Source organism: Ictidomys tridecemlineatus, chromosome 4 (assembly GCF_052094955.1).
Source record: "Ictidomys tridecemlineatus isolate mIctTri1 chromosome 4, mIctTri1.hap1, whole genome shotgun sequence".
NCBI lineage: Eukaryota > Metazoa > Chordata > Mammalia > Rodentia > Sciuridae > Ictidomys > Ictidomys tridecemlineatus.
In genome coordinates this window covers 117,475,810-117,494,159 of record NC_135480.1, presented here as the reverse complement: position 1 = coordinate 117,494,159, position 18,350 = coordinate 117,475,810, and the positions used below count along the sequence as shown (strand labels likewise).

Here is an 18,350-nt window from a genome sequence, read left to right as displayed (position 1 = left end):
AATTATCCTTCTTGTTTATTAAACAAACCTCATATTTCTTTGCATTTACTAGCCAATGAGTTATTCTTATATTTTGAATGAAAGAGCTGCAGTCAAGAAGAGAGAGTGATTTGTGGGCCTTCCTCATTAATTCATGGTAGAGTCTGGACAAGACTTCTGGTCCCCAGAATTCCTACCCAGCTGTGCCAGATTATTTCTACTGTTGGCCTTCTCTTCTTTTCCCTTTTTGCATCTTTTAGGAGAGATCGTTCTAGCTCACACTTTAATTGTCCACATTTCTTCATAAAACTGCTTTTTCTAGTACTAATCTAGAGTGCTCCAAGGCTATTTACCCTCCTGTCTACTAGACTTCTCCATCTGGAGGTCCATGAATGTTTTCCATGCAATATTATCCAAGTTGTAGGCACCATGACATATCTACACCCTGTTCTCTTTCCTTTAAAAAAGAGGATCACCATCCATCCAGTCAAAAATGCATAAAGCGTGGAGAGTGTCCTCTCTCTTTTTCTTCCTTCCTCTCCACATCCTATATATCAGCCAATCATCACCTACTTTAGAGTCTGACTTTAAATGTCTATTTCCCTAACCCTCCTTCTTCATACCTATCACCAAGCTCAAGTTCAGTATACTTCTATATGGTTTAAGTGTTCTAGCATGGTCCCACCCTAAGCTGTACCCCGCAGAACTATCAAATTCTTCTGACATGCAGAAGATACTCCTAGCTTTGCTATATTATGGATTCTCATAGCTTCCAGAGAAATTTTCAAACTTCTTAGCACACAGAAATGGCCCTATGGGGAGAGGAGATGAAAATGGGAAAGACAGTAAAATGAATTGGACATAACTTTCCTATGTTTATATATCAATACAAGAACAGTATAACTTCACATCATGTGCAACCACAAGAATGGGAAGTTAGGGGCTGGAGTTGGAGCTCACTGGTAGAGTGCTTGCCTGGCATATGTGAAGCACTGGGTTCAATTCTCAGCACCACATAGAAATAAGTAAATAAAAACAAAGGTCTGTAAACAACTAAAATATATTAAAAAAAGAATGGAAAGTTATACTCCATGTATGTATGATATGTCAAAATACATTCTACTATCATGTATAACTAAAAAAAAAATAAAAAAAGAAATGGCCCTTATGAACTTCTTGGAGAAATACTGATTATTCTAGGTCTCTGGAGCCATATAGTCTAAAACATCTAGAGGGACCAAAAAGCAAAGAAGATATCAAAAGCTATGAGAATCACATCAAGGGGACATAAAGCCAATTTGAAGGGCTCCTGCTGGGCTAGGATGGGATAGTTTGAGCATCAAAAAGAAATGCAATAGGGTGGAAAATTGGTAAATGTGTTTTTAAAAAATTATGAGTTTATAATCATACAAAGAACATTAGAAAAACAACTCACTTGCTAACTTTGGAGGATATGTAGGAAAAAATCATTTTTCTGATAAAAGAAAATACTTGAACTTTTGTCCTGATGTTTCTATTTAAACTACACTTCAGAATAAGATAATTGATGAAGAATTGAGTTCTTCTGTTATAAGAATTCAAGTGAGTAAATGCAGAAGGAATTTCAGAATTAGAATAATACCATTTTCAAGGCCTATAATGAAATATTGGTTTAATTTATCAAGACATGACTTTCATCTATTCCTTACTATTACCTCCCTATCCCTTACAGTATTATTTTAAAGCAGATAGCATAGGATTTCAAATAGTTCAATGAACATCTCAAAAAATTAGAACTCTTAAAAAAATACAAAATCATCATCACAACATGTAATAAATACAATTTATCACAAATGTAATAAATAAAATTCCCTAAATTTAGTGATTTTTCTGGAAAACATTTAGCAATTGTCTTTCTGGAAAAAAAAACACTGATTTGTGGTGTTTGCAATTTCTGTGGTGTAAATATTCCCACCAAAAGAAATTTTAATGCAATATTTGTTAATGGCTGATAAAATCTTTGGGTAGAAGGTTGATGGGAAAATGAAAATGAAGAAAGGAAACGTTACAACTCCTGAACCCACTGATCAATTATGAAACCAGAAACAACCAGCATTATGTGCCTAGAATACGATGCATAAAAAGTACAATAGCACCATTTACAAAGTATACTTGCAAACAGATTTAAAAAAAAAAACTAACTTAAATCCCATCAAGCATTTAGATCTAACTACCTATCAAACTGAGATATAGATAATGTGAGTCTAGAAACATGTTACTTGACATAGTGGTGATCTAATCGGCAAAACAAAACTCATAACGTAGGCAATTCTATAGTACAAATAATCAAACTTTTTCAACAAATAAAATAAAAATTAAAAAATCTTTAGATTAAAGGAGGCTAAAGAGACATATCAAATGATGTATAATAGACTTCATAGATGCTGACATGAAGAAATCAATGCTAAAAAAGAAGTTCAAGATAATTGAGAAATTCAAGTACTGGCTATTTTATTATTTTAAACTGTGGTGTGTTAGAGATAGCTTGTATGAGCTTGTTAAAACCACCCATGGATATACCTTCCCAGCTTGTGATCAGCATCATCATATTAGCAGTCTGAAATTAACCATGGTGGGAATATTTCCCCACCAGAAATCAGCAAACGCTATGAACCAGCTTTTAATTCCAAGCCAGTTGCTAAACATTTCCCAGAAAATCAATAATTCTAAGGAATTAATATTGTCATTATTATTAAGGATAATAATGATTTTGTTGCTTTTATTAAAAAAGAAACATCTTTTGGTATATATATTGAACTATTTATAGCTGGAGTTGGATAAGTCTGGGATCTGCTTTAAAATAACTTTGTAAAAGGTAAGGGGAGAGGAGGAGAGTATAGGTGAAATGAGATTGTATTGTATTGATAAACTTGAAGCTGGGTGTTAGGTGCATGGGGATTCCCTACTATTCTCTCTACTTTTTAAAAATGCCATCAAATTACACAAAAAAAACCACACATCACAGTGGGGCATGGTGGCATATGCCTGTAACCCCAGTGACTTGGAAAGCTGGGGCAGGAGAATTGCAAGTTCAAGTTCAATCTCAGAAACTTAATGAGAACTCGTCATAAACTTTTTAAAAAATTAAAAGGTCTAGGGATGTGAATCAGTGGTAAAGACATACTTTCAATTTCACTCACGTATACACACAAATCGAGACATAACTGCTGAATCCATATAGAATCTGATGAGGTAAGAACAATTAAGAGCCTTATTTTATAGATGAGGAAACTTAGGTAGAGTGAGGTTAAATGACCTCCCTAAGGTCTCATAGCCAGTGAATGTTGGAGCAAAGACTCAACTCAGTGACTCCAGTGTTTCTACTCTTTCGCACAGCATGTTCCCTTGACAACACTGTGCTGCCTCATTTCCTCTTCCATGTGACCTATGACCCTACAATCGCTTCTTCATTCACTTTTCTTACTCATTAGACTGGGAGTTGCCTAAAACATCATCTTAACAATATAGTTCCCAAAACATGAACATTCAATGAGTGTTATAGGAATTAGTATTCAGTTTTTCCCTAACTCATTTTTCTTTGATTTCTAATCAAAGAAAGGTTTCCTATCTGAATTGTAAAATTGGTAGAAGGAACCAACATCTTTAAGGATTCCTTTTTTTCCCTTATTCATTTACTCCATGTTATTTCAATTCTCTCTCTTTTTTCCAAAAATTTTTCCATGTGTCTATACCCAGGAAATGCTCACCAAGTCCAGGTAGGGAAGCAGGTTCCACAGTGTCATGAAGTATAATAGTGTCACTGACTTATAGGCATTCTTTGGTATGTAATTTAGTGGGAGGGGCATAGGAGCTGCTGCAATGAGAAAACACAAAGTTGGATCATTCCAGGACCCCCTCCCAACCCAAATCAAAGACACTAGATACCCTGCTATCCCAAAGCCATCAAGAATAAAGGGTCCAGTCACGGCATAACTTCCTAATTTCAGAAGAATCAAAGCAGGAAATGATTAAGTAAGGGTCCTCTCATACCTTTAAGCTCTGAGACAAGTGCCTTGCTATCCTGGAAGAAGAAGGGGCACATCAATACCACCTGCTGAACCCAGGCTCCCAAAGTCCAATGGAAAATGCACATGCTCGCAGATTCCCCCACCTCCTTTCCCATTTCAACTAGGCCATATAACATACCTATATAATAGCTCTGAGAAGGACCTGGAACATCTGAAATTTAGAAGTTCAACAGAGGATTCCATGTACAACTAAGACCAAAGCAACATGGTCCTGTGCTGAACACCTTTATTCAAAAGATTTAAAATCAGTATACTACAGTGACAGAGTCACATCAATGTTTATAGCAGCACAATTCACAATAGCCAAGATATGGAGCCCAACCTAGGTGGCTTTCAACATATGAATGGATAAAGAAAGTGTAGCATGTATACACAACGGAGTATTACACAGCCATGAAGAATAATGATGTTGTGGCATCTGCTAATAAAGGGATGGAACTGGAGACTCTCATGTTAAAAAAAAATAAGCCAGACCCAAAAGTCAAAGGTTGAATGTTTTCTCTGATATGCAGAAGCTAATCCAAAAGAAGGAGAGGATTAAAAACATAGAAGAAAGATCAGTGGAGTAGATAAAGGTGAATGAAGGGCAGGGTGGAGGGATAGATAGAGAAGGATAGTGGAAATGAATCTGACCTAACTTTTCTATGTATATATGAATATACCATAGTAAATCTCACCATCATGTATATCCACAAGACACTAATTTTAAAAATTTAAAATTAAAAAATTTTAAATGGCAGAAAGATCAGTAAAGTAGAAGGAGGAGAACAGAGGGAGAGAGAAGGAGAGGGAAAGAGGAAATACTGGGGCCTGAAGTAGAACAAATTATATTCCATGCTTTTACAATTATGTCAAAATGAATCCTAACGGGCTGGGGATGTGGCTCAAGCGGTAGCGCACTCGCCTGGCATGCGTGCGTCCCGGGTTCAATCCTCAGGACCACATACCAACAAGGATGTTGTGTCCGCCGAGAACTAAAAAATAAATATTAAAAAAATTCTCTCTCTCTCTCTCTCCCTCTCTCCTCTCTCACTCTCTCTTTAAAAAAAAAATGAATCCTAACGTCATATATAACTAAAAAGACTTAATAAAAATAGCAGCAGGCTCTATATCTTGTGCATAATCCCAGTGCCTCCTGATAAAATAAATTGTAGCAAATCAAATTTCTCTCCAAAATATGTTCACCCAGTCCCTCACTCCCTTCCTGCTTGAGAAGACTAAGTCACCATTCATATTGAGGTTGTTGCCGAGTACCTATAACAGACCGAAAAACCTCTTGAAATGTGGTATACTCAGGCGTGTAATCTCCATTCTCTCTCAGCAGTGCCCCATACTCTGAAAAATAAGAAAATTTTATTGTTTTCTCCAAGAAAGCCTCATTGTCATTTTCTTTCTCCAGAAAAAGAGGAGAGGTTGGTACTGAGCAAAAGATCCTTAATTCAGCAGCTTTGGGAGAAAAAAAAAAATAGGGGGCACTAGATAAGAAAACTCCACATCCCTGTTGTTCAAACTAAGAGGCATCTGAAAAGCTTTGCAGGGCTTTCAATAAGAGGCAAAAAAGCCCCAGTCCATGGGTCCCCCACTAAGCCCTGGTTGAGAGCCCAAGGCTCACACCAATAGAGCCTATTGGTTTCTCCTTTTTATCCAATTTCTAAGTGAACTCCTTTGTTTCATTCACCCTTTCTAGGGAAGGTATCTTAGTAGACTTGTGTACTAGGGAAGACACATTAGTGGATACCCAAAGCAACTTGCTCTGGAGGGCACTTTTAAGACAAGGGTCTGTACAACAAATGAAGAAGATTAGGCTACTAACTTCTCTGCTTGCAAAGTCCCTGAGAGCCCAAATCCTCATGGTAGGTAAATTTTAGTACTGCCAAGAAGAACAAATCCCTAATCCTCCATCCCCAACATGTTTAGGCAAAACAGGCAAACAGTTCCAGAGATTGTCTTTGGGGGCCTAACCTAAGAAGCTTCAGTCTCCAATGTGGGGGTAGTCAATATTGAGGACAATTCTGAGATACAGGTACTTGCCATAGCTGGTGACAACAGGGTAATAACCATTCAAATGTTGAGCTCCACCCATGAAACCAAAGTTGGTGCCACCATGGAACATGTAGAAGTTGAGGGAGAACCTAAGTTTGAGCATTTCACGTACATCCTTAAGTAGCACTGCAGAGAGACAGGAAGAGAAGGTAAAAAGGGGGAATAAATTGAGTTTGAGAGAATTTATAGATCCTCATGGATATTCAAATCACCTAATCCTAAAATGTTCAAGGTCCACCATAATCTCAGACCCAGAAAATGTATGAAATGATTAAGATGCATTCCAATCCATTCAATAAAGGATTCATGGAATTGTTCCCAGATTTGTTTTCATAACCCAAAGTCATTTATTATTTTTTTCCTGAGTTCATGTTTGAGAGGATATTTTTTTTTCTAGCACAAACTGCACATATAAAATATTTAGTGTTGTGCTTTTTTGCCTCAGGTACATAAATGTCCAATTTATTGTTTCTGAAGGTCTTATTTCTAACTGTGATTGGTCTGAAATTATAGCACCTTTGAAATCCATTTTATTTTATTTTGGTAACAGGGTTTGAACTCAGGGGTACTTGATCACTGAGCCACATCCCCAGCCCTATTTTGTAGTTTATTTAGAGACAAGGTCTCACTGAGTTGCTTAGTGACTCGCTTTTGCTGAGGCTAGCTTTGAATTCGCAATCCTCCTGCCTCAGCCTCCCAAGCCACTGGGATTACAGATGTGAGCCACCATACCTGGCTAGCTGAAATCCATTTTAATGATTATCAACAATTCTCCAGAGAGGACAGGTAAATCAAGATCAGATAATCAGAGGCCAGATAACTTCCTTCTTCCATCCAATTCCCCTTCATGCAATTCCCCTACTTGTTAGAACAACTTATTCTAATTACTTTTATAGCCTCAGTAAATATAATTAGAGTGAAAACTGTTAAAACTTACATTTTAATTACAATGATATCTTTCATGTCCATGCTCTGAGGTCATTTACCTTCAGATATCTACTTAATTATGTTGATGTTTATAAAGTTATGACATGTAGGAGTCTTATCTTCTAAATCTCAAATACACTAATTAGAAGAAATAAGCAAACAAATAGGTCGGTGCCACCTGTATCACATGTTCTCCAGAGAAAGGAACTAAGGAATACTCACTATGTCCGTCTGGAATGTGGCGGGCAACACCCCATGAGTCAAAAGAGTTCACTGTGTATACCATCATCATTATAGGACTATGACCCTGAGAAAAGTCAAGAAACAATTTAGAAAATGTTTATACAATTTAGAAGCTCTGAATTGCTAAGAAGGAAATTGTAAAGTCCAGTTCTCACACCTCTTTGCAACTCAGAACAATCTATCACTACTCACAAACTCTGAGTTCTATTCTCCCATTCTCATATCACTGTCCTGTTCTGTTATTCTTCTTGTGATTTCACTGGTCATCTTACTTAAGGTTTAGTAAAATTAATTGCCATTCCAACATAGCTCTTTCTGGAACATTCTAGAAATAGAATCTGTAAACTTCTATAAATAGAGTTTTCTCATTCTCTTCAATGATCACAGTAGAGGTCTAGTAAGGAAATAACTGATACAAAGGAAGCACTGAATGTTCAACAAATGAATACTGAAAATGGTGAATTCCCTTAAAAGAGAATTCCCCATTTGGGGTTTTATGGATATAGCTTAGTGGTAGAGTGCTTGCCTGGCTATTGAGGCCCTGGGTTCAATCCCCAGCACCATGAATGAATGAATGAATGAATGATAATAAGAATTCCCCAAACCTAGTATTCTCAAACATGTAAGTGCTCACTCTTCCCTTTCCATCATGGTGTGCCCTCTAGTTCCTTTATCTTTCCAGTTCCTGGGGATTTGCTAGCCTCTCTATTCTGGCTGCACTCTGTAGTTGACCCTTTGAATTCTGTTCCTTCTAGCACTATGAAGTTAATCTGTTTTTTGAATTTCTGCTGTCATTACTATCACAATCTCCAACTTTGGGACCCTTCAATTGGAACCCTCACATCTGAGCTGCCAATTTGATTTACCACAAATTCATATGGTTTGACCTTATCTTTATTTCTGCCTGGTGGTCTTTATATTTAGATTTTTAAAAAATTTTTTATTAAATTTCAAAATAGTCTCAATATTTTAAGGCTAATTAAACTGAGGCCAAATGGTTCAAGCTCTTGCAACCTCCTCTTAATTTCACAAGATCCCAAATCATATAATCTTAGCACTTCGTGAACCCCACAAATACTTAAAATCTTTGCCCTAAAGGTGATGGTATTAAGAGGCTGGGCCTTTAGTAAGTGATTTCATGGAAAGGATTAGTGCCCTTATGAAAAGAGGCCTTAGAGAGCTGCCTTGCCTATTCACAGAAAAAGATGCCATATAAGAACCAGGAAATAGCTTTCACAAGATATCAAATCTTCCACCATTCTGAGCTTGGATTTTTCAGCCTCCAGAACTATGAGAAATAAGTTTTTGTTGTTTGTAAGCTTCTCTATTTGTGATATTTTGTTATAGTTCTCCAAGCAGAATGAGACTCATAGTTTTTACATTAGAAAGACTTTTTAAAATTCCAGTTTTTAGTATATTATTTCTCACTTCACTTAGGCATGGTCTTCTCTAAATATTGGACCAAGCTTTGTTATTGTAATGATAAAGAATTCTTTGCTACTTAAGGCAGTTCATTTTATTTTTGGAGCAATCAGATTGTTAGAAATTATAATCCTTAATGAGCTAATATGGGTTTTTCATTAATTTTTGGTGTCATTGAAACTAATTTCGCTCTATGGAACTAAAAAGAATTTCCCTTTCACATATGAAAATAAACTTTTAAGATGCCCATTAAATGAATCTTATCTTTAAAGTGAGACTCATTCCTTGTTCTTTTAGTTTATCTTTACATAACCTCTAAACCATGTCACCTGGAAGTATTCCACTTTATTAAAATGCAACCTAAGACATGATGACCTAAGCAGAAAAAAATACAAAAAAACAAATGCTTCAAATGTGTTCTTAAAGTATGAAGAAATGTGATGATATCATTTCTATCAATAAAACCTAAGTTTTAAGACCTACTGGCAGTAGGTGTCACAGACTTTATTTAGGTGAAACATAACTTCCAAAATATCTTTCATGCAACATAGTGTCAATAACAGATTGTTAAACTGATATCTTCCTTTCTGCATTTGCCCATGAAGATTTTCTGCTTTTATTTTGTTTTGATTTTAATGTAAATATTGTATAACTAACTATTGCCTTTTGGTTTCAGCCTACTGAGATCCAGGAGATCCCACTGTTTTCCAGCACTCTCTCATCTAGACTAGCTCATCTTTTTTCTTTTCTTTTCAGTACTGGGAATTCAACATTGAACCCAGTGCCTCACACATGCTGGACCAATGCTCTACTACTGAGGTATATACTGAGACAAGATCTAAGTTTCCCAAGCTGGACTTGACCTTGTTATCCTCCTGACTAAGCCTTTTGCATAGCTGGGTTTATAGATGTGTGCTACCGCGCTTGATATGTTTTGTCCATCTTTTTTTTTTTTTAAGAGAATATCAATTTGAACAAAGGCAGCAAGAGAACATCCACACACAGTGAACAAACCTAGATATAGCTTCTACACAGCAAGGAATATGTCTGTTTGACCAATATATACCTAGAGCCTAATAAAAAACTGACTCAAAAACGAACAGTCAAAAAAAAGTATTTAATCTAAATTTTTAAATTTAAAACCACTAACAGTATCGAGTTCAAGTTTTTGCTATCCTTTAACTATGTGGGTTCTATCTTGTCTAATTTAGGGAAGAGTCTCTTTAATGGGAAACAGACACAAAAAAGTAGGGGTTAGTCTCTGTGTCCTCTATTCTGTATCATTGGTCTACTGGCCTGTTTTGGTACCAATACCATGCTGTTTTTGTTACTATTGACTGTAGTATAGTTTCAGTTCTGGTATAGTGATGCCACCTGCTTCACTCTTCCTGCTTAGAATTGATTTAGCTATTCTGGGTCTCTTATTTTTCCAGATGAATTTCATGATTGCTTTTTCTATTTCTATGAGGAATGCCATTGGGATTTTGATTGGAATTGCTTTGAATCTGTATAGTGCTTTTGGTAGTATGGTCATTTTGATAACATCAATTCTGCCTATCCAAGAGCAAGGTAGATCCTTCCACCACAAAATTAGAATTATCTTATATTGGACAAAAGTGCCAAAAACATGCACTGGAGAAAAGATAGCCTCTTCAACAAATGGTGCTGGGAAAACTGGAGATCTATATGCAACAAAATGAAATTAAACCCCTATCTCTCATCATGCACAAAACTTAACTCAAAATGGACCAAGGACCTAGGAATTAAACCAGAGACTCTGCATCTAATAGAAGAAAAAGTAGGCCCTAATTTTCATAATGTGGGATTAGGCCCCAACTTCCTTAATAAGACTCCTATAGCACAATAATTAAAACCAAGAATCAATAAATGGGATGGAATCAAACTAAAAAGTTGTTTTCTCAGCAAAAGAAACAATCTGTGAGGTGAACAGAGAGCCTGCATCCTGAGAGCAAATTTTTACCCCTCACACATTAGATAGAGCACTAATCTGTAGGGTATATAAAGAACTCAAAAAGCTAAACACTGAAAAAACAAATAACCCAATCAACAAATGGACTAAGGACCTGAACAGACACTTCTCAGAAAAGGAGATACAATCAATCAACAAATATAGGAAAAAATGCTCATCATCTCTAGCAGTCAGAGAAATGCAAATCAAAACTACTCTAATTTTTCATCTCATTCCAGTCAGAATGGCAGCTATTATGAAGACAAACAACAATAAGTATTGGCAAGGATATGAGGGAAAAGGTATACTCAAACATTGCTGGTTGGACTGCAAATTGGTGCAGCCAATATGGAAAGCAGTATGAGATTCCTTGGAAAACTGGGAATGGAACCACCATTTGATCCAGCTATCCCTCTCCTTGGTCTATACCCAAAGGACTTAAAAACAATATACTACAGGGACACAGCCACATCAATGTTTATAGCAGAACAATTCACAATAGCTAAACTGTGGAGCCAACCTAGATGTCCTTCAGTGGATGAATGGATTAAAAAATGTGGCATATATATACAATGGAATTTTACTCAGCATTAAAAAAGAACAAAATCATGGCATTTGCAGGTAAATGGATGGCGTTGATAGTAGATAGAAGATAATGCTAAGTGAAGTTAGCCGATCCCAAAAAAACAAATGAGGAATGTTTTCTCTGATATAAGGAGGTTGACTCATAGTGGGGTAGGGAGGGAGAGCATGGGAGGAATAGATGAATTCTAGATAGAGAAGAAGGGTGGGAGGGAAAGGGAGGGTGCAGGGGATTAGCAAGGATAGTGGAATGTGATGGACATCATTATACAAAGTACATGTATGAAGATTTGAATTGGGTGTCAACAAACTTTATATACAGAGATACAAAAATTATGGTATATATGTGTATTAAGAATTGTAATGCAAAAAAAACAAAGTGCATGTATAAAAACATAAATTAGCATGAACATACTTTATATACAGAGATATGAAAAATTTTGCCCTATATGTGAAATAAGAATTGTAATCCTTTCCACTGCTGTCGGGTAGTTAAAAAAATAAAAAAAATAATTAAAAAAGTAGGGGGCTCAAAAGCTTTGCTTTTTCCTTATATTGATTTAATAGTACATCTGCCCCTAAAACTGTGTTTTGTATGTTCACTTTTTTAGTCAAGTATAAGAAATGCACTGAAAAAAAGTAACAGTGGACTTTCTATAGCTGTGGGGTATGGACCTGGTAATGTGGGCATGTGATTTTGATTCAGTTGAACCTAAAACCACCTAGAATAGGCATTCTAGGGCACAAATAATTAAACTTTTAACTGAACCAACTCAGTTTTCTGCTGAGAATTTCCCTATCAGTTTGCATCTCTGAAATGTCCTTACCTGAATTGAAGAAAGTTCTTTGTAAGTTCCTTTATGTATATTCTTCATGTGAAGAGTGACCAGCACTGTGGTGGGAAAGGAGAAACAGTGCATAAAGTCTTGCTATGACTTGATTGAGAACCTAGAGTTTGTCACAATCTCTCCACCAAGGTCCCCAAACTGCAGAAGACATACTAACAGAAATAGACTAGAGAACTGGGTTCAGCACCTCCTATGTATACAAGTTTCAGACATTTCATTTGGTGACTAGCAATAAAGATATAACCCACACATGCAATATACAAAGGGCTTTTAAAGAAATCTCTTCACTTAGCATGTATAGAGAATTTAAAGTAACAAGTGCAATTTAAATAAACCACCATGTGATGCTGATGAATAGACAGGCTGAATGAAAAAATTTATCTCAGAGAGATGAATCACCTAACACCCAAAACTTGACTCTAGGACATTTAACCTCTTTTGGGGACTGGAGGAGGTGCTTGGGATTGAGCCAAAGGCCTTGCTAATATTAAGTATGTACTCTATCACATAGGGGCACACGCTTATACTTTTTTTTTTTTTAAGAGAGAGTGAGAGAGGAGAGAGAGAGAGAGAGAGAATTTTTTTTTAATATTTATGTTTTAGTTCTCAGCGGACACAACATCTTTGTTGGTATGTGGTGCTGAGGATCGAACCCGGGCCGCACACATGCCAGGCAAGCGCGCTACCACTTGAGCCACATCCCCAGCCCTTATACTTTTTTTTCATCTCCATTTGTGTGTTACTTTTATGCATTGTCCTGCATATCAACCTGTGTTTGCTCCTTGTAATTTATATCCCTCCCAACACTTTTTTTTTCTGGCTGTGTTAGGGATTAAGCCCAGGACACTGCACATGCTAGGCAAGCACTCTATTGCTCAGCTACATCTACAGCACCCCCACTGCTTTATTTTATAAATTTATTTACTCTACCAGCTCCCAAGGCCAGGTTCATAGCATTGCTATTTTTGATATTCATCTGCTCCTTGTTTCTCAATTAAGAGTGATTTGACAGCATTGAAAATAACCTTTACTCTGATCCCAGGCAGAACCCCTTCTGGACTACCAAGGGATTGAGGAAGATGAAGTAAGTGTTCTGTGTTATGCTGCTCTGGGGATAACAACTGGTGGAACAGGAAGATAGGGCCTGGCTTCCTATTATAGTTTAGATAAGAGGTATTCCCCCCGAAGCTCTTGTGTTAATGCAGAAATATAGGTAAAATGATTGGATTATGAGATGTAACCTAATCAGTCCATCTTAGTTTGAATGGACTGACTGGGTGGCAGCTGTAGGCAGGTGGGGCATGGTTGGAGGAGGTGGATCACTAAGGGCTCTCCTGGAAGGGTTCATCTTCTTTGAGGGTATTTCCTCTTTCTGTCTTTGCCTCCCAGCTGCCATGAGTAGAGTATTGCTTCTTCTACCATGATATCCATCATGTCCTGCCTTATCTTGGGCCCAGAGCAATGAAATCAGCCAACCATGGACTGAATGTCTGAAACTGTGAGCCCCAAAGAAGCTTTTCCTTCTCTAAGGTTGTCAGTTTTTTTTGGTCACAGCAGCAAAAAGCTGATTAACATGCTAACTCAGCTTTGACCTCAATTTCCCACCATTTTCACCTAAAGATCATGAGACTTCCTCATAGGAGATGGAAATGATGAAGCACCAGAAGGACTCTTGCTCTTTCAGAACTGTCTACTGGAAAACACAAGGTGAAACCAAAACTGTACCATTTTTTATACGGCCTTTTCCCAGCACTCGTCCACTATCAGCAGTCATGAGAAGCACCTCGACCTTTCTTTTCTCCAGGGCCTAGGAATAAATTCAGAAAGACAAACAGACTTTTCCTGGGTCCATGGGATTGTTTCTTTTATAGAAAAAAAAATACTAGAATGAGGCTGAAACATGGAAAAGAAAGTCTAATTCTTCAACCAACTTCTTATAAGTTAGAAATTTAAAACAGAAATATAGTCTCTGCCTCAGTCACACTCAGCAAAGTCAAAGTGACAACTATAAGTTCATAGAAGAGGCAGTGGAATTATTTACATTCACGTAATACAGTGCTTTCTCTAAGGACTTAAATTCTGGATTTTCTCAGTATGTCAGAGCTTAAGATAAACATTCTTGTCCTCACTGTCATCCAAATTAACCATGTGTCATGGGCCAAATTCACACGTGCCTCTGCTATTTTCCTTCCGTCAATGGGCAAAGACAATAAGTTGTTGCTAAATCCATCCATAGTCACTTTGCTGCTTCAGCCCTTAATGTTCCTACATTAACTAGAAACAGTGCTAGGGAGATTCTAAATCAAAGACAGCAAGAAACAAGGGATTTATCTAATTCAGGGGTAAAAAACTAAGACTGTGGCCATGGATACTAAGAAAAGCCAAAGGTGTGTTTTGTCTTTTGGACCAAAACATCCTGAAAGAGAAAATATTCTTGAAATTTACCCTTAAACCTTTTACTGGGTACTGTGAATTTGTGTGTATCTACTGGACTCCTTTGAAAAATAGGTGAGGCAAAGAAGTGACTCATGTGAGAAGAGACAGTATGTCATCTATCAGTTACTGTTATCCTACTCCATCTTCTGTAGATACTATGAGAATGCAGTACTTCATCTCTAGCCCTAGTGAGCAACATGGCTTACTGGCAGATGACCATATAACATATTGAAACTAGAAAATGTGATACTGAAAGGTGATAGCAATTATTCTAGCATCCTGTGGATGTCCTGGACAAAACCAAGAGACATGATTCATAACTCATAGGGATAGAAACAGATTCTACATCTATATCCAATGAACCTTCCTTCTAATAACAACTGGACAAGCTGGACAAGATATTTTCTAAAGACTTATTTGGAGATACTACATAGATATGTAAGGTAGAATATGAGAAGCCCAGATCCTGGAGAGAAAGGAAGCTAGTGTTTGGTATTGCTTTTCCCATGAGATAGTGGCTCATTCCTAAAGTTTCAGTTGAGAGTCTGAGAAATTTAGAAGGGTTGCCAGCAGTATAGTATTATAAGACTTGGAGAAAGAAACTGCAGTTTGGAGACTACCCCACAGTAGAGGAACCACAAAAAATCCTAGGCTTCCTGCCAAGACCAGAAGAGCAACCCCCTAAAAAAAGGGTGAACAAGAATTTCATTTCACAAGGGTATCTTAGTTTGAAATCATTGCAAATACCTGCCAGAAGCAAAAATGAATCAATCTCGGGGATGACAAAAGGCCTCAAATGATCTCATAAGCTAATGTCTGATATTGAATAAAAAAGTGACTAGGTTGAAACCATAAGAAAAATTACAAAGGAAACAGGTACTTATGAGATTTGATCTTAGATTAATTATTAGACATAAGTTTTGAAATAGATGTCATTAATGTGTTCACGGAATTAAAAGAAAAAATGAGAAGTCTTGGCAAAGAAACAGAAATAATAAATAATCAAACAAAATCAGAAAATCATACCTTTATTGGTTGGTGCTTTGTGATACTAAAGGACCAAACATGATTGGTCCTTTTACTGGGTTCCTTATACTGCTTGGGCAGATAAACAAGTTTGTACTAGATAAGGTCTTTCAAGAAAATTTTATCTAATATACATAGTGATCTAAGACATATACATTCAGGGAACTAGGTGATTAACATGATCCTGCCTGGTACAAGAGAGATTTGATTTAATAAACACTGATTTTCTCTTTGTAAATAGAGACAATATCCCCTCTACTGGGAATCCAAAGATAATGTAGGCCTCAGGCTTATGTGCATATTTTAAAGTCATCAAGCATTCTTCAACTACAGTCAGGTTATCCCAAGGAAGATGCTTCAGTTTGAGAAAGAAGAAAAAGAAATTTAAAACGTCTCTTTTTCCTCTTCTTATTATCTAGAAAATATAAATATATTTATGTTTTATAGTACTATTCTATAATTTATATTGGTTAGATACAGTGTAATTTTTACTATTGAGGCAAGACAAAGAGTTAAAACAGGCGGATAGGAAACTTGGGTCCCTCCAAGATCAAGTGTCTGTGTAGCAGTGCTGAGAAACTACAGACATAAAAATTCAGGTCTAATCAAGATCAGGCAAATTCCTGTATAAGCAGGAAAACTGTTAGTGAGATTATAGCTTGCTTAGTGCATGGATCCCATCCAAAAAAAAAAAAAAAAGGCATGGTAATGTGATTGGATGAAAGGATGTGTGAAGAGCTTTTGGACACGGAGTTCCTTACCCAAGATTGGGTCATGACTAGCTTCTTTCACCCTGTAGATTCACATAAATCCCTAGAAAATAGACACCCATCAGCAACTCTTTCTTGGGACCAATCCTCCTTTGGGAATTCTGCTTTTTTGTTATTGTTGTTGTTGTTCCTGGGGATTGAACCCAGGGTTGCTTAACCACTGAACCAGTATCCAGCCCTTTTTAATATTTTATTTAGAAACAGAATCTCACTAAGTTTCTTAGGGCCTCGCTAAGTTGCTGAGGCTAGCTTTGAACTCGCAATCCTCCTACCTCAGCCTCTTGAAGCACTGGGATTATAGGCGTGCGCCACTGCACATGGCTCTGCTACCTTTCTATTGCTTTTATGATTCCTGTTATTTTGCTCTCACCCTTGTGTTCATGGATCTCATTCTTCAAATTCATGAGACAAAAAACCCACCCAGTCCTGCTCGGTGCTGCATCTTCTGGGGACTCCTCCAGGATCTATGGAAGAGTGAGTAAAATGGACCAATGATTCACTGCCTTTTCTGGTAGCCCTAAGCTCCATTCAAATGTTTAGTCCTCTTGCTCTGAAATTATGGCATCTGTCAGTCACTTAAGCTTCTTCATAGCAAAGGAAACAATCAAGAATGTAAAGAGAGAAAGCCTACAGAATGGGAGAAAATCTTTGCCATCTGCACCTCAGATACATCATTAATCTCCAGGATATATAAAGAACTCAAAAAACTCAACACCCAAAACCAAATAACCCAATCAATAAATGGGCAAAGGAACTGAACAGGCACTTCACAGAAGAATTATGACAGGTCAACAAATATTCAGAAAAATGTTCAACATCTCTAGCAGTTAGATAAATGCAAATTAAAACTATCACGAGATTTCATCTCACTTCAGTCAGAATGGCAATCATCAAGAATACAAGCAACATGGGGCTGGGGTTGTGGCTCAGTGGCAGAGTGCTTGCCTAGCACATGTGAGGCACTGGGTTCTATTCTTAGCACCACATAAAAATAAACAAATAAAATAAAGGCATGCTGTCCATCTACAACTACCAAATTTTAAAGAAAAAATACAAGCAACAATAAATGTTGGCAGGATATGGAGGGGAAAGGTACACTCATACATCGCTGTGGGACTGCATATTGGTGCAAACACTATGAAAAGCAGTATGGAGATTCCTAAGAAAACTTGGAAAGGAACCACCATTTGACCCAGTTATCCTACTCCTCAGTTTATACAATCAGCATACTAGTGATGCTATCACATCAATGTTTACAGCAGCTCAGTTCACAAGAATTAAACTATGGAATCAGCTTATCAGCCCTTCAACAGATGAATAGATAAAGAAAATGTGGTACATTTACACTCTGCCATAAAGAGAAATGAAACTATGGTATTTGCCAATAAATGAACAGAACTGGAGACCAATCCCAAACAATCAATGTTTTCCCTGATATGAAGATGCTAAATCACAATAAGTGGAGGCAGGGATAGGGAAGATTAGAAGTACTTTGGATTAGACAAAGGGGAATGAAGGGAGGGGAGGGGGAATGGGAATAGGAAAGATGGTAGAATGAGTCAGACATTACTTTCCTGTGTGTATTAATCAATTCACGACCAATGTAATTCCACATCATGTACAACCAGAAGAATGGGAAGTTATACTCCTTACATGTATAATATATCAAAATACATTCTACTGAATATATAACTAGTAAGAACAAATTTTAAAAACAATGTTAAAAAAAATAAAGTGAATAGCCATTCTATAAGATTCAGATAACAGGCTTCTTGGGCCATCAGGGCCAATCCCCCTTTCCTAGGCATTGTAGATGTTAGTCCTGATTTGCTTTGGTTTCCTTTCTGTGGGAGAGAATTTGTGAGTGGGACAGAGAAAGCTTGAGATAACTGAAGGCAAAAGACTGGGGCGACTCCCCCGGTGCTTCACAAAGGTTTGATATCCTGAGCCTGACCCTGGCAGCTCTCAGGAGTACCAAATGTCAACCACTATCTGTCTTTCTGTCCCTTGCTTCTAGCTTCTGACTTACTTGGCCTGA

The 18,350-nt window shown here is 37.1% G+C and overlaps 1 protein-coding gene across 3 annotated transcripts in view; it reads right to left on the bottom strand.

Annotated features, from left to right (window-relative positions):
• The window catches only part of LOC101977326 (beta-galactosidase-1-like protein 2), a 51,719-nt gene that overhangs the window by 6,946 nt on the left and 26,423 nt on the right, over positions 1 to 18,350 (bottom strand). For all 3 annotated transcript variants that reach the window (XM_078047351.1, XM_078047354.1, XM_078047352.1), the window contains 6 exons: positions 13,806 to 13,887; positions 12,060 to 12,124; positions 7,239 to 7,323; positions 6,078 to 6,215; positions 5,301 to 5,381; positions 3,726 to 3,832 (listed from right to left, as the gene is read on the bottom strand). In XM_078047351.1, coding sequence (XP_077903477.1) covers positions 3,726 to 3,832; positions 5,301 to 5,381; positions 6,078 to 6,215; positions 7,239 to 7,323; positions 12,060 to 12,124; positions 13,806 to 13,887 — 558 coding nt within the window. The remainder of the gene's footprint in view (positions 1 to 3,725; positions 3,833 to 5,300; positions 5,382 to 6,077; positions 6,216 to 7,238; positions 7,324 to 12,059; positions 12,125 to 13,805; positions 13,888 to 18,350) is intronic.